This window comes from Canis aureus, chromosome 7, assembly GCF_053574225.1.
Source record: "Canis aureus isolate CA01 chromosome 7, VMU_Caureus_v.1.0, whole genome shotgun sequence".
Taxonomy (NCBI): Eukaryota; Metazoa; Chordata; class Mammalia; order Carnivora; family Canidae; genus Canis; species Canis aureus.
In genome coordinates this window covers 56,507,228-56,531,579 of record NC_135617.1, presented here as the reverse complement: position 1 = coordinate 56,531,579, position 24,352 = coordinate 56,507,228, and the positions used below count along the sequence as shown (strand labels likewise).

The window sequence follows — 24,352 nt, the reverse complement described above, 5'->3', positions numbered from 1 at the left end:
AGAGTAATTTTTTTTTTATTTTATTTTTTATGGAGCCCCTGAGAGGCTGAATCTGATACAGCACCAACGCTGGATTATTCAAAGCTCTGGATCATTTTTCACTCACCTTTAAGATTCAAGTTACCACACTGTACTGATTACTTCCCATTTAATTTTCTTTCTTCTTCACTAGCCTACGTTTCTGAAAAAGAGGATCTGTAACTTATCTGTAACTCCTCAGCCTAGTGTAGTTTCTGAAACAATATAAGCATGGACTACATCTCTATTGTGAAAGACTGTTCATTGAGATAAGGCAGATACAGAGAGAAGGAAGTTTGGAGCATCGAAGACACTTGCATATCATTTTTTAAAGATTTTTTATTTACTTGATGGAGAGAGAGAGAGAGAGAGAGAGAGAGAAAGAGCACAGAAGCAGGAGGAGCAGCCAGGGGAGAGGGAGAGGGAGAAGTGGGCTTCCCATGGAGCAAAGAACCCAAGGCAGGGCTCCATCCCAGGACCCTGGGTTACCGACCTGAGCCGAAGGCAGATGCTTAACTGACTGAGCCACCCAGGTGCCCCAATACTTGCTTATCTATAAAGAATGAAACATATGTTTTTAAGACCCAGGAGACACATCAGTTTCCCAATCTTAAAAGTATGTTGGAAACAAAAAGGCTGTGAGGGTGGAGAATGAAGTCTACGTATAAGAGATTATGCAGCCAAAGAGGAAAAAGCCAAGAGAATATAATGACCATTTCCAAGGTCACAGGTAGAAGATGGCTAAAAAAAAAGAAGATCATAACAATCAGGTTCTCCTTCTTCACTGAAGGAAGAACAAATAGAAATATCTGTTTTAAAGAGATATGAGGAATAATTTTCTTCGAGAGGGATATTAAATAGTGAATAGGTTACCAAACGAATTTATATACAGCAATGCTTTCTGAAATGTGTAAATTAGATAACCTTCCGAAATTTCTGTTAATGAAGCCTTATGAAAATATATGCATAAAATGCGATGCTTATGCATTCCTTTAGAAATGCATGCCACAATTAATGTATATTCCTTAGAACAGTAAATAAAAGTGAAATCAATTCTCTATTTTATATGCCTTTGCAAAACATGAGTATGGATTCAAATTTCTCAAATGCTTTTGCCTTTTGCCAAAAATGAAGTATTTAATATAAAGACAGTAGTGAGGTACCAAATGTTTAACTTTCTTTTTATGATATATAATTTCAAGTTTTCAGTGGCCGGTAGCACACATCACATCACTCATATGGACTAGGAAAACATCCTTTACCTCATTCTATCAAATGATTTATAATTGCCATTTAAAAATAATAAGCGAGGGAGTATATGATTTGTGAATCCACTAGGCTGCTAATGGAAAAGCTCTCTGCTGACCCAAGAAGGGCACTTAAATTGTTATGGCTCCTATGTAGTTAGAACTACTTTAAATATTCATTGCACTTTAATGAACATACTTTTCCTTTAATTAGACATGGTGTTAATACTGTTTTAATCTGAATTGATTTGCTGATCTGGGAAAGCCAGGATCTGTTTATGAATGAGTTAGAAGTCTCAAGCTTGCTAAAACCTAGTAGTTAACCTTCCCAGAACCCCTATGTCCAGACAAGGAGTATAATACTATTTTCATAGATGAAAGGATACAAGAAATGGGATTTAGCTGAAGATTAAGTAAATTTTGGCTAAGCTAAAGCTGGGAATATTTTGAAATTCTTTAATATCATGCTTTTAATACTCAAAATGTGACAATTAAAAAGATCATTAATTCACTTGACCTTGCATTCATTCAACACATATTTATCTCCTACTGTATGCACAATTAATGAATTGGTTACAAGGTAGCAAACAATGACCATCTCATGATATGAAGGCATTTGGGTTATCTTGGTGAAAATCAAGGAGCTAATAACAACCTAATAAAATGTGGAAGGCTATTTCAGGTCCTAGTATTATACTTCTTTGAACTCTCAAGATTTATTACCTTTGGCTCTATCATCATAATATTTATCATGTGCCTACAGGTTTTCTTCATTAATCTCCTTACAAAAATGTATTAAATAAGCATGCCTGTTAAAGTGTCAGGGGATATATTTCCCCAATGGCTAGCAATCCAGGATATCTTTGGAGCATAACAAATTGATTAAGACATCATATTTCTGGCCAGCCAATACCAGATTAAGGAATTCCAGGAGAGAATGAATTTGTTTATTTATCTGAAGAGTTCTCAAGGAGGCAGTTTATCTGGTGGGGAAATGGCACCGTGATTGTTGGTATCAAGGCAAATGTTCTCTCCTTTGGTACCTCAGACAAAGCCTACCGCTGAGGTTCAGGGGAAAGAGCATTTCCCCCTTACCTCTCATCCTCTGCAAAATTGCTGGGTAGGATAGCAGGATCTTTCTGGTCTAAAGTACTTCAATGTTTCAATCTGGTTATCCACTGCAATCATTCATACAAAGGCTTTGAAAACACCAATGCTCAGGCCCTCTCCCCAGAGATTCTAATTCAATGGTCTGGGGAGGGGCCCCAGGGCATCACGAAATTGGAAAGTTCCTGAATTGTTTCTTTTGAGAATCATTGAGCTATAGCAAGTGTAAAGCAGTAAAAATTACTTCATAATAGGATCAGCCACAAACTACTCTTAGAAGCTTGATCTTGGAAGTGGTCCTTAACAAAGTAATTTATAGCATGTTGGAGTTGGTCTATAAATAAATCCAGTCCTTCTAATTTTTATCCAGGGTTTTTCTTGCGACACCTGCTCCCTTGGAACTCTTTGACCTATATTTGTATCTTGCTTTCGTAAGTGCCTATACGTACAAAAGAGATATTTGAAATCATGTAAGAAAATGCTCTTTTCCTACAGCTTCTGTTAACAAGCCAGAATATTTTGCTTTCTTTCTTATGCCTGTTAAAGATAGTGAAAATCAGTTCCAAAAACACTGCCCCAGAAACACTCTAAAGTGAACAATAAATGAGCAATTAAATAAATTATGTCACAGTTACTTGCCAGACTTTTGAGCAACTGATAAAATTATAATTATGAAAATGCTTATTAAAAAATGAAAATAAATGGGATAAAAAAGACATATACTGTATATGATAGCTGTGTATTTTATAGTTAAAGACTAGAAATAAATCATTTATAGAATTGGTGAGTGGGCTTGTGAGAGATTTTTCACTTGGTTTCCTAATCTTTCCTTGGTATTATGGTGCTGTTGGATTGATAGAAAAAATAGCTATAGTTTATTAAGAAACCACCAAGTGCCAGAAATTTTGAAAACTTACAGAATTGGTATTAATAATACAATTTTTTAACAGAAAAACTTAAGGACAAAGGTATTAGGTAACATATCTGAGTCACAGAGCTAGTAAATGACAAAACTGGGTTCAAAGATGTGTCTGTTCCTTTTTTTTTTTTGTTCCTTTTTTTATTACCCTATTCATCATTATTTTAAAAATTTAAAAGAAGGACTCAGTAAAAGCCGTGCATCCCATCTCAATCCATTTAAGAAATATGACCTGACCCACCTCAATAAAAACATTTGTTGTTTTAGGCTGTCTAACACCATCAACATGTTTTCTGTATACTAAGGTGAGGGAAAGATGAGAGGTGAAGATCTCTTACCAATTTAATTATCAATTAACAAAATATTCTATCAGGAAAGTCAAGTAGGATAATATCACTTTATAAACAACTTTTTAAAATAAGTCACTAAAAATGTGAAGTTGGGCATTGTTTAGTCAGGGACATACTGATAAGAAGTGATTAGTCGATAAAAAAAAGGTCTAACATTTCTCAGCCTAGAAAGGATTCAGTTCCTTAAAAATAATCCCTAAGGTAAAAAGTGTCTGGAAAGAATGAAATGATAATAAAAGTCAGGTTGCTAATACCAGTTTTATGTGCCATTCCCTTAGAGGATATGCTCTATCTATGAAAAGGGGTCATTAAACTAGTTCAGCCCCTGAGCTGCTCAGCCCCCTGGGGGCTCCAGCAGGGTGTGTGTCTGTCTCTGGGGGCACTTACTGGTGCCCCACCATCCCTGTCCTCATGCTTCATTACTCAGGCTTTGCCTCCTCCACCCAGGAATTGGCTCTAAAGAGATCATCCCGTAAACTGCACTGTGCAGGAAGACCTGGTTCCTGGGAAGAGAGAGATGAAAAGCTAGAATTCATTTTTTTTAAAGCTAGAAATGTGAACCCGAAATGATCACTGCTCTTAAAAGTTCTATAATCTTGAAGGAAAATAAGATTCTACTTAACACATAAACCCCTTTGTGCTGTTGAACGCATGTTTAATGCTACGCTTCATCTTTGTTTCTAATGCAACATTTCATATGTGGAGGGAGTAACCTATCCTGTTTAGGGGTTCAAATTTTGGTTTGCTAATATTCTCATGCTACAAATTTTCACTAATCTACACTCATCATCTATTTTCTTTAATTAAATTTTTCTCTTGTGTGTAAATAATCTTCTCATAGATAAAATATAAAATGAAAGACATTTCTGCTAAATGGAATCTTTATCCAGTGGAGTCTTTGGATTAATTTCTCTTACTCATTCAATTTTCATTTTACTAGCAAGTAAATACTTGGAACCATTAAAACAATAAATGTAACTTGGATTTCCTACAGGTACAATGTACAAATAAGGTCGTAGTTAAGAACTTAAATTTCACTTGCTTGTAGCCTCACTTTGAGACAGGAACTCTGGCCCCTAAAAACTTTTACCCATGCATTTCTGGGAATCCTTCTGCTATCTTCACTATGTCCCAAATAGAGTTTTCCTGGTCTTCCCCTCCAGCCCCCTTGGCTGATTGCCTATACCGTGAGTTAGCACTGGTGCTGATCCTTGTGACTCTCTCAAGTCAGTGCTCTTCTGATGTGATTCTGTGAATTCATATACTGCTAGGCTGCCAGATAAAATACAGGACACCCAGTTAAATCTGAATATCTGGGGCACCTGGGTGGTTCAGTTGGTCAAGTATCTGCCTTAGACTCAGGTCATGATCTCAGGGTCCTGGGATTGAACCTCATGTCAGGGTCCCCACTCAGTGGGGAGTCTGCTTCTCCCTCTTCCTTTCACTCTGTGATCTCTCTTGCTCTGGTTCTCTCTCAAATAAACACATAAAAAATCTTTTTAAAAATCTGAATATCTTTTTTAAAAAGATTTTATTTATTTATTCATGAGAGATACACAGAGAGAGAGAAGCAGAGACATGGGCAGGAGAAGCAGGATTCATGCAGGGAGCCTGATGTAGAACTCAATCCCAGGACTCCAGGATCACACTCTGAGCCAAAGTCAGATGCTCAAACCGCTGAGCCACTCAGACATCCCTGAATATCTAATAAGTAAAAAAAAAAAAAAAAAAAAAAAGGCAATATATACAGGGCACACTTTTACTAAAAAATTGTCCTTTGTTTATCCAAAATTCAACTTCAACGTGGTGTCCTGTATTTTTATTTGCCAAATCTGGCAACCCTATCAGGTGTCCAAGCCATGTCATGCTCACAGCGATCTTTCTTGAACTAAAGTCCCATGTTTGCTCCGTATAGGTGGGGAAAATGTCTCTCTCTCTCTCTCTCTCTCTCTCTCCTGATGGCCTTTTGGCTCTTTAGCCCAAAGCTACACTGCTTGCACTTCATATATCTCAGGGCCACTCACAGAAACAGCTTTCAGGGTCTATCTGTGGCCATCTGTCTCTAGGGTTTAGACACAGCCTAAGAATGTCAGACTGAGGTGGGCTTTTTTCCTGTATTCTTAGAATCCGCCCTCCCCCAAAAGCTTGCCCTACAGCTCTTCTTATTGGCTAGCTCCTCCCAAGCAAGTCAATTTATATGATGAAGGCTACCACCTTTATTGGCTCATGAGGCACATACAGTTTTATTTTGCAAAAACTTGCAATAAATCCATAATAAAAGTTAGACTGTGATTAAGGGAACTGCCTTCAAAGTAATTCTAATGTGCGTGGAAGTGTTTTTTACTTTTGGAAGCACTTACAGAAGCTCCATGAAAAAAAGTGGCTTTGGGTCCTCAGCTTTTAAGAAATGTGTGTGATTTTGACAGTGTGAAAGAAATTCCAAGCAAAAAGAACAGTATGAATGGAGGTAAAAAAACAGGAAGTTCAGGGTGGGCTTACTTCAGTTTGGTGACAGTGTATGAGACAGCATATGATGTACTGCAACCTGAAACTTACATGGAAAGTTGGGGAACTAGCCAAGGAAGGTTTTCCATAGCCATGGTCAAGAGTTTGTAATTTCTTCTCCAGGCAATGGGAAGCACTTGCAGGATTTGGTTAGAAGAAAATATAATTAAGAGATGTAGATAGTCCTGTTACATAGGCTATGTTCCAAGTATGAGAAATTATGGGAGAGAGATTATATTATCACACAAATAAAATAGATAATAAGTAATGAAGACCCAAGGGGGAGCAAGGGGGAAGAAAAGGGAAAAAAATGAAAAGGAAACCTTGGTATGAAACTTTGGTAATCCATTTTAATCAGCAGAGGAGGTTTTTGTTTTGTTTTGTTTTTGTTTTTTGTTTAATTTCCAATGCCCATGCCTCTTTCAGACTAATTAAATCAGAATCTCTGGGGATGAGACTCACACACCAGTATCTGGAAGGCTCCCCTCATGATTCCTACACTCAGGCACGATTGAGCACCACTACTGTAGAACAGGGGTTCTCCCACTTAAGTAGGAATCAATCATCTACAGGGTTTGTTGTGTGCCACTCTCGGAGTTTCAGCAGACCTGAATTGAGGTCTGAGGATTCATATTTCTAACAAGTTCCTAGGTGGTGTGGATGCTGTGGGTCCAAGGACCATGCTAGGAGAACTTCTGATGTGGAATGGGCAGGACTCAGTAGTTAATTAGCTATTACTGTGTATATATGTCTCGGCTGTTTGAGGGTGGGGGGTAGGAAGAATTAATTATAGGTGATGGACATTCTGACCCTGAGTAAATGACAGAATAGAGGTGCCATTCAAAGAGTCACAGATGTGGAAGAAAACAGGTGTTTGTTTTGAATGAGAATATTGAGAGAATAGACCATGAAAAATAATGTTTTGTGGGGGCCATTATAAATATGGGAATAGTAAGAAGAGGGAGCCAGTAAGAAGTAGAGAATAGGAGACATCAGAAACATAGAAGGAGAACCAGAACAACACAAATGTCTAGGGGGAGAAAAAGGTCAAGGCTAGCTCTACTAAGAATATCACAAAAATGTAACCTCTGAGATACTACCAAACCCAGTGAACACAGAAACCTTGAGGTCCCACACTTTCCTTATCTGCTCTTTCCTATCCTTCACAAAGAGAGGTCACATTCAGAATGATAACCCTGGAGGCTTAAGGTTTTTAGCACAAAAAACAGAGGGATCTGTATCCCTCATGCTGCACTTACTAAGGAAATAAGGATACTACCATATGACAGAAAGATTTTCCAGCTTTGAGGGTTGAGACAAAAAGAGCTTTTCACCTAATCTGGATAAGGGCAGAGCATCAGTGCTCAAGGAGTTAAGCCACTGGCAGTGGTCAAGAATTTGCAATGAACCAGGTAGTGGTCTAATGCTGCACACTGATCCTGCTCATGGTGTGGTTCATGGACCAGTAGCATCAGCATCACTTGCTAGAAATGCAGACTGTCACCCACACCAGACCTACTGAAACAGAATCTGCATTTTTAACAAGATCCCCAGGTAACAATTAGAGCTTGAGTAGCATTGCTTTTAGGCATCCTGAACTCATTTAACTTACTCAACTCTAAGAGGTAGGGACAATGAGGAGGGAGGTGAGTTACAAAGAGGCGAAAATATTTGCACAGAGTCAGAGAGCTAATGGGGCAGAGCAAAGATCTAAACCCAGACAATCTAGATCCATAGTCCTGGATCTAATTGAGGTTGTTACACCAACCCTCAAAAAACTATGACAATGGCCCTCAGCACCCTCCCCACCATCTCTGTAAACTTCCATCCACAGTGGCTCTTGTCCAATGCTTCTAAGGTACATGTCGTCCCCTTTGTACTCGGATTCTACCTCCCAACCCCTGTGTGTTAATATTCTCATCCCTTAGATCTCAGCTAACAGTCACCTCCTCGAGAGGACCGTTTCCGACACCCTAAGACGTGGTATTCCACTCTCACAGAATCATGTATTTTTCCCCCATGATCATCTGTAGTTAGGAATATATGCGCTTTTTTTTTTTTTTTTTTTTTTTGGCTTGGCTCAAACTCCTGGAGGGCAAATGCACTCCTGTTTTGTACATCCCAGAACCCCAGGGCCTAAGACCAAGCCCTGCATGTAGCAGCAACGCAATCATTGCCTGCAGAAATGTGCTTAGGAATGACTTTTGAATCAAAGGTGTGTCTTACCCATATTAGTATGACCTGTAGTGACAATCAGAACCAAACACTCTCACCTTCCACGTTATTAAGAAACCTGGTGAGGTGAAAGAGCAGACATGATCATTCAAAGGTAATGTACACTTTGTGGCTGAATCGGAACCATCCAGGCAAGGCTCCATCTGCCACAGACATTCAGGACCTCCTGAAGTTAGGAGAACCCTTTGAACATATTTCCACTTCCTAGAATCACGAGCCTGTACTTTCCCTCAGCCTTTGAGACAGCAGAGGAAAGTCAGAGTGGCTCAGGTGAGGCCTCTCCATGTTGGGAGGGTAGCTCTGGAGGGAAAACATTGGCTGTTCTAACCTACAAATCCTATAACTAAACAGAGTCCATTCATCCTGAGAGCTGCTCATCAGGTACCTTTCAGAGGCTCTGATTTCCCTTGAATGACAGAGAATAAGCCTTGATTTCAGTGAATGGCTCTGCCGTAATAATCCTGCCTGAGAAAAGCATGGATTGCAAGGCCACTTTAAAAATATGTTCCACTGTAATTTTGTATTTCATTTTCCCAAATACTCTTGCTCCTATGGATAGTTCCTATACCTTGTGTTCTCATATTATATTAACATAATTAAGCTAACTAGGCCTTAATGTTGCTACTCTTGTGAAATAACAGCAAAGGGGCTTGAGAAAAATGCTGCAGATATACTTTCTTAAAGAGATGGTTAGATTTAATTTCAACACTTTTGGAAAATATTGAACGACAGTAATCAGCTTTAAGCTTAACCAGGTGACAGGCCCGACTACAGATGATAGGGATGAGGGTTTCTCAGTGTAGAATAGCTGCTCATTCATTCTCCAGGCATTTCTTCAGTGTCTCTATCACATGACTCAATGATACCGCTACAGGCTCAATTACTCAATTTTCTTCTGGTGTTTTTGGCCTGAATTGACATGTGTTACTTCAAGCTCAGCCACAAATGAGGAATCCTTAGGTCAACTTTATGGCTTAGACCTGAGCTTCTCCAACTCTCAAATGCATAGGGGTCATCTAGAGGCCTTGTGAAAAATTCAATCAGGTGTGACCTGGGAAGCTTTAATTTCTAATAAGCTCCCAGGTAATACTGATGCTCCTGGTCCATACATAACACTGTGGGGAGCAAGGTCTTAGAAAACAAAATGAAACTGATTCTGTGGTTTAAAATGAAACTCAGCACCCTTGTGAGCCAGAAGCATTGCCTAAATGTTGCTTTGTGCCAGGGCTATGATGAATGTAACCCTACCCACCAGCATTTGGGCAGAAACAATCCAGAGAAATGAATTACTCCCAGAGGGTATCTGTTTCACTCAGGAAACAAACAGACCTTCTGTCCAATCTAGAACTGTCTTATGCAAATCTAGAATCTTGGAATTTCCAGAATTCTTCTTTAAAAATATTTATACTGAGCACATAGGGAAGTGTTTAGAAGTATCTAGAATAGGTTTGAGCATATGCTGATCCTTCTAAAACTGAATTAAAAGCAACATGGTCCAATAATGATGTAATAGCTGTTTGGGTTAAAATGGAAAATACTGGGACACCTGGATGGCTCAGGGTATGATCCTGGAGTTTAGGGATCGAGTCCCACATGGGGATCCCTGAGGGGAGTCTGCTTCTCCCTCTGCCTATGTCTCTGCCTCTGTGTGTATGTGTCTCTCATGAATAAATAAATAAAATCTTAAGATGGAAAATACTCTCCAAACACAATATAAAAATACTCTTCAAACACAATATGAAAGCAAAATATAACAGTTTGTTTCAGTTAAATAATGTATATCATAGAAAAGATTAAGAAAACAACTGTTAGAGCTAATTATTGCTTAAAGTGGCAGCAGAGGTAAAGAAGTGGTTCATTTTGTGGGGGAAGTGGTTTGTTCCTTCTATGCTTCCCCCACGTTGTATGTGTCTCTTTGACTTCTCTTCTCTACCCTTAACCCCAGGCTCTTGGTAGTCTTGCACCTGAGAGGGAAATACCAGCAGATAAACTGAGAATAAGCAAATGAGAAGAATGGAGAGAATGATTTCTGTTCCTTTTTTAAAAAAACATCCCTTAAACCTTGATTTTCAAAAATGAAAAGAGTACAAACAGAATTATGAAGATCATTTAGTTTAGTTAAAAATAGGTCTTTGTTGAAGCCAAGGAGAAGGAGGTAGACCCCCATACCAAGCAAGTCTTTTGTCCATTTGGATACTCAGTGTTGGAGGATGTTGTCAAGAGAATGTAACCACCAGTTGATCCAGGAGCTGGACCTGGGCAGTCAGAGGCTCCTCAGCCCCTCCCCTGGCTTTGGAAGATATGTTCTGTCCACTATTCTCATAGTGGGAGACGTTTTCAAGGATGCACCCTTGAGAGAACAATGTGTTGTTGAGACCATCTGGACAGTATATGTGACTGAACCCAGTTAGGCCTCGATATAAACTTTTAAGATTCTTGCAGGCCAGTATAGAGACCTACTCATCTTGCGGCTGCTCAAGACAACCCTTATATGTAAGTTCTCTGGATCATTACACTTGTCACCTCCCAATCTAGAGTGGTCTGCTTCTTTCTTTGGTCTCTCCTTGCTTTCTTTCTACAGGGACCAGCTTTTATTTTTTTTTTTTTTTTTTTTTTTTTTTAATTTTTTATTTATTTATGATAGTCACAGAGAGAGAGAGAGCGCGGCAGAGACACAGGCAGAGGGAGGAACAGGCTCCATGCACCGGGAGCCCGATGTGGGATTTGATCCCGGGTCTCCAGGATCGCGCCCTGGGCCAAAGGCAGGCGCCAAACCGCTGCGCCACCCAGGGATCCCAGGGACCAGCTTTTAAACCAGCACTCAGAAAACTTTCATTGACTACTCCTGACATGATGACTAGAAAATAGATGTACAATAATTTCATTAGGAAACTATGATTAACATCATTCAAAAGCATAGTTCACATCTAACCAAACACATCTACTTCTTTCCACAGGAAAACTATTCTAGTATATATTCCCAAATCTGCTGTGATGATATTTATCTACTACATAGTGGAATGTTACAGAAGAATCCAAGAACTTGAAGCCCAGATTGGTAATGGGACTTGTCCATTTTCACACAACTGATCTTTAAAGAACTGGGTTTAGAACTTAGATTTCCTGAACATTTCTCAATTTAGTCTGCAGTGTTTTATCCCATGCTATCTCATCAATCATTTTTCCTGATGCCAATTTTTAAAACACCCAAGCTTGTCTGGCACAAAATCCCCTGTCTGAAAACCCTGGGCCACTTTATAGGCTTCCCACTTGCTGTTGATCCTGGAGACTCACCATGGTTTGTTCAGAGTTGCTGTGAAATGATATTAAAGATGAAATCATGTGCCAGTGAGGAATTTGCTAAACAATCTGTAGCAGGTTCCATGGTAGTTAGAGGGTAGGAGTTTGCCCAGACTGGAAGCTGTACTCTCTTGTGGGTGAATAAGAGAAGTGAGAAGAGAAGAGTAAGAGAAGAGAGGCTTCATTTCACCATTTTAGGGGCTGGTGATCTGACTGAACAGGAACACTACTGTGAAAGGTCAGCAGTGGTCTTTATTTATTTTTTAATTTTTTTAAAAGAATTTATTTATTTATTCATGAGAGACAGAGAGAGGGAGAGAAAGGCAGAGACACAGGCAGAGGGAGAAGCAGGCTCCATGCAAGGAGCCCGACGTGGGACTCGATCCCGGGTCTCCAGGATCAAGCCCTGGGCAGAAGGCAGGCGCTAAACCGCTGAGCCACCCGGACTGCCCAGCAGTGGTCTTTAATGTGGATTTGAGATGGCTTGAGAATTAGGACACTAGATTTTCCTCAGTATAAAGCCTGTTGCTACAAAGAGTGATGCAAGGTATCATAGGACCTAGTCTACTATTGTGATTAAGGGTATAAATTTTGGTATAGACGGACATGGATTTAAATCCCAGCTCCAACATGTACTACCTCGGGGACCTTGTAGAAGTCATTTGACTTCCTGGTCTTTAGTTTCCTTACCTATCAAATAAGAATACAAATATTCCCCTGACTCATAAACTCGTAAAAATAACATGGTGTGTATAAAACACCAGTACCACTTAGTACACAATGAGAACATTCAATAAGGTAGCAATGTTTTCCCCTAATAAGAGAGAATCAGAGGGTGTCTTGTTGGCTCAGGTCATGATGACAAGGTCCTGAGATTGAGCCCCACATTGAGCCCTGCATCAGGCTCCCTGCTCTGTGGGGAGTCTGCTTCTCCCTCTGCCCTTCCCCCTGCTTGTGTGGCTCTTTCTTTCAAATAAATAAACAAACAAACAAATAAATAAATAAAATCTTTTAAAAAAAGAGAGAGAATCAGAAAGGTAAACCTAAATCAAAATATCCTAAGATCCTGACATGGATATCTTATAAGATTTCAGAATAAATCAGAGAAAGAGATCTATAGAACCATTTTTCTTGGAAATTTCTAAAAATAATGTTAGTCCCCACTCTCCGTGTTGGCTTAAGTTGCCCTTCCACTGAGATTGGAACTAAATAATCAATGGCAACATCCTCCGAGCCTGGAAATGTACCCAAAGAAACACTGCCCTTTATTAAGAAACAGGAAAGTCTTTCTTTGCACCTGTTCTTAAGTGTAGTATATTGAAGCACAGATAATTCAGTTAAACATCTGTTCGTAGGCATCATATTAATGAAATTTAACAGGGAGGACAGGCTGCAGGGGAATCAAACCTGCTTCATTTATTTCTCATCATTTGCCATGGACTGCATTTGTCTGCTTCTTCTTTACCTGTGCCTTTCACTGTGGTAAAAATAAACAACTGAGGACATGAACATTGTTACTCTCTTAGAATTAGCCAGATGGAAAAGTGAGGTCACGATGACCTATCATGAGAAATACCACCTGCCAACACCTGAGCCACTTGAATAATCATGGAAAGATTTCTTGGAGTCCAGAGTAGTTCTTGCTTAAGGATTTTGAGTGCCTTATTGGTTTTATTCAAGAGCCTCGTTTTAGCAAGATGGTATGTATTTAATTTAAAAATTCAGTCTGGCCACATTGGATTAATTTATGCAGGTGATATGTAGGTTTACTAAGGGAAGAAAAACAGAAAAAATGACTCTAAACCAAAAACACTTTATAGAAATCTGGAGAATGTAGAAAGCACCTTTAAAAAAATCATGCCACAGAGGTTTGAAAAGTGATGATAATTGACTCTAAACCAAAAACACTTTATAGAAATCTGGAGAATGTAGAAAGCACCTTTAAAAAAATCATGCCACAGAGGTTTGAAAAATGATGATAAATGACTCTAAACCAAAAACACTTTTTTTTTAAACCAAAAACACTTTATAGAAATCTGGAGAATGTAGAAAGCACCTTTAAAAAAATCATGCCACAGAGGTTTGAAAAGTGATGATAATTTTGTGATATTACAGTACTAATGTACAAATCAATCAATAGGCTAATCAATGATGTGAACACTATCTACAAAGAATCAGATTAGGTTGGGGTGCAAGAATAAATATAGAAGCAACACAGGACATGACCTTTGTGCCTAATCTGGGATATAATAATGGAGATAATTAAAGATGTTAATGACAAATACACTTAGAGAGTTCATATCACATAGATGTAGGAATTGTAGATTTTGTCATCTTTTCTACAGTTTTTGAAAACGTGTATATGTTTCATTTCTTCTGTAGTGTCCTAAGCTGAGTCCTGCTTTTTCCATACCAGCTTTATTTGAGCCTCTGTTTGGAATTCCATACCAGTCAACTTTCCATGTCCCTGCCTCTCTGGATCACCTAGTCAAGAAAATCATGTTTATCAGAAGTTCTAAACTGTTCGGTGCTCAGGATGACTCAAGTGTCTTAATTAACATTTGGAAGATGCCTTTCCAATTGTCAGAACTGTGTCTGGCTACTTCTTTCTGCCAATCAGTGTTTATGCATTTTCAGACTGTCTCTAAGAACTGACCTACTGCTTTCTTCATGTCAAGAGATTGCCAATTCCTACTCTCATTATCCAGCCTGTGCTAGTTAGTTTGCGTTTTTCCATAACTCCTGCTTCCCAGGCCCATCAGTAGCATTTTCTACCATGAAAATTTTCCATGTTGATTTGGGAAGGATGGTGACCCAAGTACAGCAGAGGAAAGCAAAATGAATTCGAGGGCCATAACACATGAGTACAAACTTTCCCCTCAAATCACGTACACTAGACGTTCTCAAACTTTACCACACATCAACATTGCAGGGACACTCTTTGAGAACCAGTGCCACATTTGAATCAAAATCATTTCCAAATAACATGTAATCCAAACAAAAGGCTGTCTCATTTTGCTCTGTGACAAGGAGTTCTTAACTTAGAAGTTAGAACTAAGGAGTTAAGGAGTTAAGGAGTTCTTAACTTAGAAGTCCTTGGAGACACTTCGATCAGATTCAAGGTATCCATGGTACTTATTGCACAAATTATATTTTATGTTACATTCCCATGGCTGAGATTACCTCTGGATGCTTGAGAGGGCCCATTGCTCTCCGAAGAGACTCAAAGTATTCATTTTTCCCAAACAGCTTCTACAACTCCCACTGATGCCATGCAGAGAGAGTCAAGCCAGCAGCACATTTGAGGAGACATTGACATTAGAATATACTAGAATAGGGCTCTACAGTTTATAGAGCTGGCATATAATTCTCCTGTTCTTTTTATGGTTAATAGAATAATTTTATTACTACACTGGTCTTTGTGATCAATTACTCCATTCTTCTATGATTACTCACTGACCCCTACCAAGATGTAGATCTATTAACCAATCAGCAAAAAAGTTTAGATGGAGCTCCAATTATAGGCTTAGTGTGGTGTTGACTCAATGAGGAACCCAGAAATCTCAGAGTCCTTGCTCACAAGATAACTCTGGGTGAGGTTGCCGACATATATCACTCTTAAGCTCAGTGAGAATAAGATCCTTGCTTATCTTACCCCAAATTCTGTCTCGTAGGCCTAGAAAAGCCCCTAGTAAATCATAGGAGCACAACCAATTATTAAATGAGTGAATGAAAAACCTCAGGGGTTTATTTTGTAAATGCCATAATAACATTGCCAGGTAAACGAAATATTCACCGTGGCCGATTGGACAAAGCTCTTACACCTGGAGGGTACTGCTGAATGAAGGAAACAAGGGACCCAACTAATAATGCCTGTGAATAATCTGCAAACTTGCCTCAATAGGGAAAACAAATCGAAACTTAACTATGACACAGTTTCCAACCTTTCTTTACACCAGATGTTTGGCATAGGTAATAACTGAGGTAAAAGACTGTAGTCTGGGAAGATCACTTCTCCACTCCATCCTTTTCTGTGGCAAGTGATAATGTTGATGGCAACAGATTCAGGTAACAAAAAGCAAGCTACCCAACCACATATATTCAGCATGCCTCCTTCAGTAAGTGTGAGGCAGGCGAGCCCTTACCTAGATTTCAAGCTGATGAATCATCTGTCTAGTTTCAGTAAACCTCAAGGGACTGCTCGGCTTTGTAAAGCTGAAACCCTGTCAGCCTCTGGATGCATTTGAACAAGGACAACATGTTAAAAGGAGTCAGGTTATGAGGTTTCCTGAGGAATCCCTACTTTCTGAGTGCATGAAGTCCTCTTTCAATGCACAAAAAAAGAGCCTTTTAACTAAAAAAAAAAAAAAAAAAAAAAAAAAAAACCGAGAAAGTTCTTTTTAAATCGTGTATAGATGCTGACTATACCAGATACATTAACAGAAATATTCATGATTTCCTATATTAGGCCATCCATTTATCCAAACTGAGGTCCTTCCTATTCCATTATCTCCATGGAAGCACACACACATAGCCTTATATGTATTAGAAGAAAGAAAATTCCTCCTTCTTGGGAAACACCTGTCTTGGGAGTTCTTGGTTGTAGCATCTGAGCATGCACAGGGTCGAGCATACAAATGGTGCAGTGACTCTTTTGGAAGTCACATTTGTCCCTGAAACTTCAGTCACCTGGAGACTGCATGCCTCATTGCCTGCAGCAGCTCAATCCTGACAGTGGAGAATGAGTTTAGAAATCTCATTTGAGCAACAAAATTTGAATTAAGAGTTTAAACAGCACAATATATTTAATGTTGAAATGATTTTTTTTTTTTTTGCAATTTTTGCTGACGACTGTGGAGTTCTTTCTTTTTTTGCTGTTGGGCTCTTATAATCATCTTGGTTTGGTTTAGATTTTGTCACGAAAAAGGGAGATAACAGGATTCAGTAAAATAGTACATCAGTTGGCTCCATTTCCCTATTTTTACACACAGAAAATTTCTGCTTCTTTTGCTATGCTAACACACTTACACATAATTCCTGGAATCCCTACTACATTCATATCCACTGCTTTCAGACACACACTCACAGGGCACCAAAACACAAAATCTCTACACGTCAAAATCAAGCCAGGCTGAAGATGTAAATAGGTGGATATGGCACCAGGTGGATGTGTAATCAGTAATAAGAAATACATTGAGCCCCATAATGAAAAGAAATCCCCCAAATTGTTCAGGACTCCCCCTCCCCCTTCCATTCACTGATTTATTAACCCTGAACAAAGATGTAATTGCAGGGTCTCAGAAACAACTTTTTTTTTTTTCTTTTTTCTTTTTTTTTTTTTTTCCATTTTTTGGCATTTGTTTTGTTTGGCTTTGAATTTCTTAATATCTAGTCATACCATTCATGGCCTGTTTTCTTCACTCAGTTGCCCATCTTCCCCCCTCCCCTCCGAGAAATGAAAGAAGCATTAGCTTCTGAGTCTTAAGGATGAGACCTCTGCATTTTCTTTGCTTGTTTAGGGCAAGAAATGAAGTGCTGCCTCTTTAATTGGCAGAAGCATGCAGGAGGAGCATACCTTTAATTTAGTGTTGGGATACCTCACTTGCACCCTGGCTGTTGTCTTATTGGAGACGGCAGCCTGCCTGAGATCCTCTAGCACTGAAATAATATCATCCAGCACGCATTTCTTATCCTGATTTTTCAACACACACAGATGGGAAAAAGTATAATTATAGCCCTTGTGGTTCACCTTCATTTCCAGCACGGCTCGGTGGGTCTGCAGGATCCCCTCAGCCTGGAGCAAAATATTGTCCCCGGGTGGGGAGAGCAGGATCACCCTGCCATACCTCCCAGGGGTGTGTAAGTCCGAATAGAGCTGGCTTTTGGACTGGTCCAGGGGGAAAAGGCTGCTGGCCAGGCTGCGCTCGATCTTGGCCAGGCTGTGGCTGGGAGCGACCAGGCGCTCCAGGTCGCCCTCGGGCTGGAAGCGGTTGAGCGCGCTGAGGCCGAAGGTGATGGTCAGGACTGCGGGCACGGTGAGGAAGAAGACGGGGTGCCGGCTCACGCACAAGCCCAGCCTGTGGCAGAACGACTGGAGCCCTCTGCGAAGCACCTGCCGCAGCATCCTCCACCAGATCCAGCTCGCAGGCGCTCCCGGCCGTCTTAAAAAGCACATGTGACATGTGTAAGCGCCTGGCTACCCCCGACTCCCCGTCCCCCCCGCCCGGCTCCGGGCCAGCCCCCTTCCCCAGCCCCGCCGCCTCGCCTCCCCCCTCCCCGCGTTCACCCCGGCCACTCCGCCCGGTCTCTCCCCGGCCCCACCTCCATGCGCTCCTACTACTCTTTCGAACACTGCAGCAAGTTGCAGCAAGGCGGGCAAACGCCGGCCGCGCGCGTGGGGGCCCGCGGGGCCCACGGGCCCGGCCTCCCCGGCCCCCGCCGCCGCCCGCGCCCTCTCACCGCATGAGCAGGCTCCCTGGGTCTAGCCCTTCATCTCGGTGCTGCAGTCCCCCGGCCTCCCTCGCTGGAGGTGGTTCCGCGCGGAGCGTCCCACAGATGTGGATTCCCTCTCCGTCCTGACGGGGTTCGGTGTCTAACTGAAACCATGTGCCTCGGTGTTGTAAGAAGCAGACATGTGCCCCATAAGGGGCGGGGGGGGCGGGGAGGAGACAGACTAGAAGGGAGGGAGCCGAGTGGGGGGGGGCAGCTAAGCTTTGCTTTTTTTTTTTTTTTTTTAAGATGCTGGCAGTTATTTTTAGAGTTTTGTTTTCCCTCTTCCCTCCTGGCTGGAGTGAATGGAGGAGGAAACGGGTGAAGGTGCTGCCGGCCCATTGGAGCAATGGCAGTTAGAGGCTGGGGTGGGGGGGCGTGGAGGGAGGGAGCTCGAGGGCTCCTGGAGGCGAGCAGCGCTTTTGCCCCCATAGGGAAACGGTGCCCTCGAATTCTGCTTTCCTGCCGAAGACAAGGGAGCAGAGAGGATGATGCTGCATTTTTAACATACCACAAAGCGTGCAAGGGATTTCCTTGCAACACCTTCCACGCTGTCATTCCACAGACTAGTAGGCTGCAGCCCAGGGCTGCCAGAGACCCCATCTGTTGGTGGTGCGTTGGGGCTCTCCGGATTCTTCCCTAGCTCTGGTGATTGGAGAGGAGGCATTTGCCAATAGCAGTCTAGCCTGTGGCTTGGAGTGTGTGTGTGTGTGTGTGTGTGTGTGTGTATCCAACGCTCGCGTGTTGGTAGTGAAGATCCACAGGCAATGTGTGGTTTCCCATAAAATATTACATTTACTTTCTGTGCTTGTGAAGTTTAGGACAAAAAGTTCTTAAAACTGATTTCAGTTCCCTTCCCCCATTCTCCTTTCCATCAGGTTTACTCTGATGCGAAGTGGACCAAGAAGCTAATCTTTCTCTTGTGAGTGCTAGTCCAGAAACAAACATTTTGGGACCTCTATCACACTGTTTTTGCCTGCGGAAAGAGGACTAGAAGGCTCTAGATGGCTAGGGGGAAAACACACTGGAGTCATTTGATAATGTAAAACAGTAGTCCACTTCACCCCAGAGGAAGGAAGACTCCTAGGGGTACAATTCCTCCCTCAGTACCCACCACTATGAAGGCGACAAAGTCTCACCTGCAGACCCCATCGAATTCGGAAACTTTTACATTAATAGATGTGCATGTGTACTTTATTTTTTACTGATTGGACCTTTCACAAAACCCAATGTTCTGGAAAACATGAAGAAGTCTTGAAGACAAGTGCTAAATTTGGTGGTGAACTGGAGACCTGCCTTCCAAAGCTTCTGTTCTTTTTGCATTGACTTCATGGAGAAGATGGAGTTTCAAAAGATGATTCATTCACACTTTCTTAATCTGGGTGAAAGGACCTGTTCTTCATCAGATACTTAGAGATGTGCCCATCTATGCATACAAAGAAGCTGAAGGACTCATCCTCTTAAAAGATGCCTTTGATGTTTGCTAGTGAAATCAGTTTTTCAGTTAGGAGGCCAATGAGACTGCAGAGAGCTCTATAACAGGGGCAGCGCTTAAGAGTGATAGCTTAAAGGTGGTGTTATATACAAGATTAGAGACACATTCCAGCCTTTAAAATTGAAAGTGATCTTGGTGACCATTCATTTTGCATCCCCCACCGAGGGCAAGAACAGCTTCTATAATATTCTTGATGGTTCTCCAACCTATCCCATGCTTCTGTATGAGATTTCTTTTTTATTCTCATTCTATTATATTCCATTTACTATTCTATTTACTCAACATTTTTTAAAAAAGATTTTATTTATTTATTTATGTGTGAGAGAGAGCATGTGCACAAGTTGAGGGGAGGGGCTGAGGAGAGGGAGAAGCAGACCCCCACTGAGATAGGAGTCTGACTCAGGGAAGGGGGGGCTCAATCCCAGGACCCTGAGATCATGACCTGTGGTGATGGCAGTTGCTTAACTGAATGATCCACTTGTGTGCCCCTCAATGCTTTTATATTAGTATGGACTAATGGATATTTAGACATATTTCTATTGTGTTTGGGTTATAACTCAATACTACTTTATTTTGTTGCTCAGATTGTTCCAACTCTGTCCATTAGTTTCTGTCTCCCTTTGACATAACCCATTATTATGTGCTTTTTTAAAAAAATAATATTGTTCTTTCTTGTACGGTAAGATAATCCAAGCTTGTCTTTTATCTTTTCTGCCCAGTATTAGCCATTTCTCTAATTTCTCTAACCAGCCCTGGTTTGTTTGATTAGACAATGGTATTAGAAACAAAAATCTGGGTGCTAAATGTGCTGCTTGCTGTTGTGGTGTTATCACTTCTAAGCCTTTCCAACTGACAGCAAGAAAATACATGACTGTAAAGATCTTCCTCAACTTATGCTGGGGATTCATCCTAATAAGCCCATGGTAAGTTGAAATTATTGTAAGTTCAAAATGCATTTAATACACCTAAACTACCAAAATTATAGCTTAGTCTAGCCTACCTTAACATGTTCAGAAGCCTTACATTGGCCTATAGTTGGGCAAAGTCATTTAACATAAAGCCTTTTTTTAAGACAGAGTGAGTTCACATATGAGGGGCACGGGGGCAGGGGGTGTACAGAGTGAGAGGGTAAGAGAGAATCTTAAGCAGGCTCCATCCATATGGAGCCTGACCACAGGCTCTGTCTCACAATCCTGAGATCATGACCTGAGCCAAAGTCAAGAGTCAGCTATCAACTGACTGAGCTACCTAGGCAGCCCAACATAAAGTCTATTTTATAATAAAGTGTGAATATCTCATGTAATTTATTGAATATCATCCTGAAAGTGAACAATAGAATAGTTGTAAATACATCGGTTGTTTACCCTCCTGGTTGCATTGGTGACTGGGAGCTGTGGCTCAGCACCATTGCCCAGCATCAGAAGAGATTGTCTTACTGAATATGGCTTGCAAAATTTGAGGTCTGGTTTCTATGGAATGCTTGCACAGCATCATCAAGTTGAAAAATCCTATGTTGAGCCATTGTAAATTAGGGACTGTCTATATATTAATTTGTGCATTTGTGTATCTATAAATATTTCTTTACATGGCTCTCTATACTAGGTTAAATATGAGTTTTTACGTATGTCTCTGACTCTAATCTATTGCCACATGGATCATTCAAGCCTCTTTCCCATGCTTACCTATAACCTCCCACGTCAACAATGACAAACTGGTTCAGTAGGTGATTTTTAAATCTCTTTTGTATGGTGAAAACATATTTTTAACAGAAAAAAATTAAGGGAAAGAAGAAAAGCATGGTTCCTTAATTTTCATGCTATGAAAAGCTAATGTCAAATACTATTATAGATTCATTAGGAAGATAAAGTATATGCTCAAAGAAGGGAAGAGATAGCAACATTCCAGATTAACCTACAGGAAGTTACTTTGCACTAAAATATCAGTGAATATCAATCACATGATAGTTTTAGCTAACCTGATTTAAAATAAAGCTTAATATAAAGCTGAAAGCAGTGCATTTAGAGGCCAGTCAGTAACAACACAAGAATCTGTGCTGTTTAGTTCACCTAGGATTAGTCTTTTCTGTTATGTGTTGGTCAATATCAGTTCTCAAGACTTGGAACCAGTTGGAATTTATCCACTTGGCATTTTGAAGGATAGGACAGCAGAGGAACATGTATTTGCACACAAAATAGCTGAGTTCTAGGCCATTTCCACAAGTTACTTTCTGGGTGTTTCGGGCGAGACGCCGAACTCTCTGATCCTGTTTCCTTATTTATACACTTGGATATGTGATTATGTTCTTTATCTACTGGTCAATTCATTCATATCGCCATTCACCAAAACTCTGTAGTTCTTGTTTCGTTAACTAAGGCATAATGTTAGTGATTGCACCAAATAAACCTCTAAATGTTAGCGGTATAACACAATACAAGTTTATATCTTGTTCAAGGTATAGCCATGATGACTAGTTCTGCTTAGCGGGAAGAGGTAGACCTCAGTTCCATGGGTCATTCATCCACCTTTAGCTCCTGGCTTCCAAGGGCATTCCTGAGGTCATTCCTAGCCAGCCAGCTGCAAGGGGGGACAGAGCCCAGAAGAGCCCACCAGAGAAGTGCTTCTGGCTCAGTCTGGAATGGCATACCTCCCTTCCTCTTACAGCCTAAGATTAGAATTTAGTCGCAGGAGAGGCTGAATAATGCAGCTTTACACAGAACTCACTCTACCACAGCCGTCTCAAGCAATGCTGGCTTTGGGGCTTTTTAGAAAATGCTCACTGAGCTTCGTCTGTGGCTTTAAGGAGTTTGCATTGCGCCTACCCACATCTCTTAGTCAGGCCTCTTGTATCTAGGAAGGGCATACCTGAGAGACACAGTTTTCAAGGCAGTTTTGGTCTTTATCATTTTGGATATTTCCAGCTGCAATTGGTTTAAACAGTAAGGACATTTCTTACCTCCTACAACAGAATGTCTGGAGAAATGGTAATTATAGAGCTTGTTATTTTAGAGGTTCAGCTTGTCATTAAGAGCCTAAGTCCTCTTCCTCATTCTGCTTTGCCCATCCCTGGAGCATGCGCTTTTTGCTTGTGCTTGCTCACGGACCACAAAACAAGGCAAAACTAGATCCTGGGGAAGAAGGTGCCTCTTTCTATGCATCTCATCTGAGAGCGAAGAGGCCTTTCCCCAAAAGATCTCCAATGGCTTTCCTAAGTCTTATTTCTCATGCCCCTGTCTAAATCTCATACCCTGGTGAGAGGAATGGTGGTGCAGTAATTGGCTTAGACCAATCTGGACTCACTGTGGGGCTGGGAATGGAGCCAGCCTCCTCTCTGAGAACATCGCCATGTGGGAATTTATGTGGGGTTTACTTTGTTAGTTTGTTTTGTTTTGTTTTAAACAAAAGTTTCTTTAGGAAGTATTATAATGTGATGGCAGGGATGTTTGGATGTTGGGCAGCTGACATTAACCTTGGGTGTTGAGTTTTTCTGCTTGGAGCAAATTAGTTTTTGGAAACCAGACTTTTTGAATGGAGAATAGACACATAATCTGACAAAGGAATTGTTTTTCTGATTTGTAATCCATTTATATTAATAGCTTTATAGTATGACACAGAGGTATTCCAATGATATTTGATATTTGAAAAATTACCTTTATTTTAATAGGGTACAGATAAATATGATTCTTTGGGAAAATCCACTACTTCTGATTACCATTTCTGGATGGGTAGGAAATGACTAGCTGGTAATGGCTGAGGAGTTTATGCAAACATCTTGTTTTACTAAAAGCTATAGGAAGTTTAGATAGGATTTTCATTATTTGATAACCTATAATTCATCATATATAAGACTGTGTATCAAATGTGGCTTAGAGGTTCAGTCTCATTGTCATGTTGCACGCTGCATGCTTAGAACAGAAAATAAGCATAATTTTCAATCCAGTAGTAAAATACCTGCCCTATGTATCCAAAAAATGAACAAAGTAGGGTAGGCATCCATTATTAACCATTTATAAATAAATCCTCAGTATTAAATTTTTTCCAGAACTAGTATTGTCCTATGGTGAAATTTAAGAGTAAGTTCTGGTGAAGATATCAAACAATTAAGATTCTGTTTTTATCTTAGCTTTTACTTGGGTTCTCCTGCTTCACATCTGTAACAACCTGGTCAAATCATTGCATGTCAATATGCCTTATTCACATCTGTAAACTAAAACAAAGTAATAAAAATGGACTAAGTGATCATTATCTTACCTTTCCTCTGTGATTCCATAATCTTCTAGAATGACAATCCTGAGGTTCATTTGCTAGATTTGCTACATTTTAACAAGGGCAAACTTCTATTCTGTGCTGGTGTCCCAGCCTTGCTTTCCTGTTTACTCTTTGCACAATGTCAAACAGAGGGTCACTGAGGGCTGGGAGTGGCCCAGCACAGGGGAGCATGCAAGCTTTGGTGTTGGTCTGGTAAAAGATAGAGAGGCTGGAAAAATACTTGGAAAATTGTGGCCACAGGGGAATAGCTGGTCTGAAGATGAAAAGACTGCCTGCCAAAATATAGTTCGATGCAGAGACTTATTGGACAATGTACAAAGATGACATGCTGCTTTGTACACATTCCATTTTCAATCATTTAAATAAAAATGTTCTAATTTGGGAAGAAGTAAATCATACTTTTTTTTAAATCATCTTTTAA

General features: G+C 40.5%; 1 protein-coding gene and 1 long non-coding RNA gene across 3 annotated transcripts in view; one reads left to right on the top strand and one right to left on the bottom strand.

Annotated features, from left to right (window-relative positions):
* LOC144317411 (patched domain-containing protein 4-like) overlaps window positions 1–17,872 on the bottom strand; it is a 54,150-nt gene extending 36,278 nt beyond the window's left edge. Inside the window, exon 1 of one of the 2 annotated variants that reach the window (XM_077903730.1) lies at window positions 17,257–17,872. In XM_077903730.1, coding sequence (XP_077759856.1) covers window positions 17,257–17,856 — 600 coding nt within the window. In that variant the 5' untranslated portion in view covers window positions 17,857–17,872. The remainder of the gene's footprint in view (window positions 1–17,256) is intronic. The other variant, XM_077903731.1, reaches the window with a different exon arrangement.
* LOC144317413 (uncharacterized) lies at window positions 17,209–23,907 on the top strand. Its single transcript, XR_013383414.1, has 2 exons — window positions 17,209–17,865; window positions 19,049–23,907. It is a non-coding gene; the product is annotated as an uncharacterized LOC144317413 (long non-coding RNA).
* The last annotated feature ends 445 nt before the right edge of the window (window positions 23,908–24,352 follow it).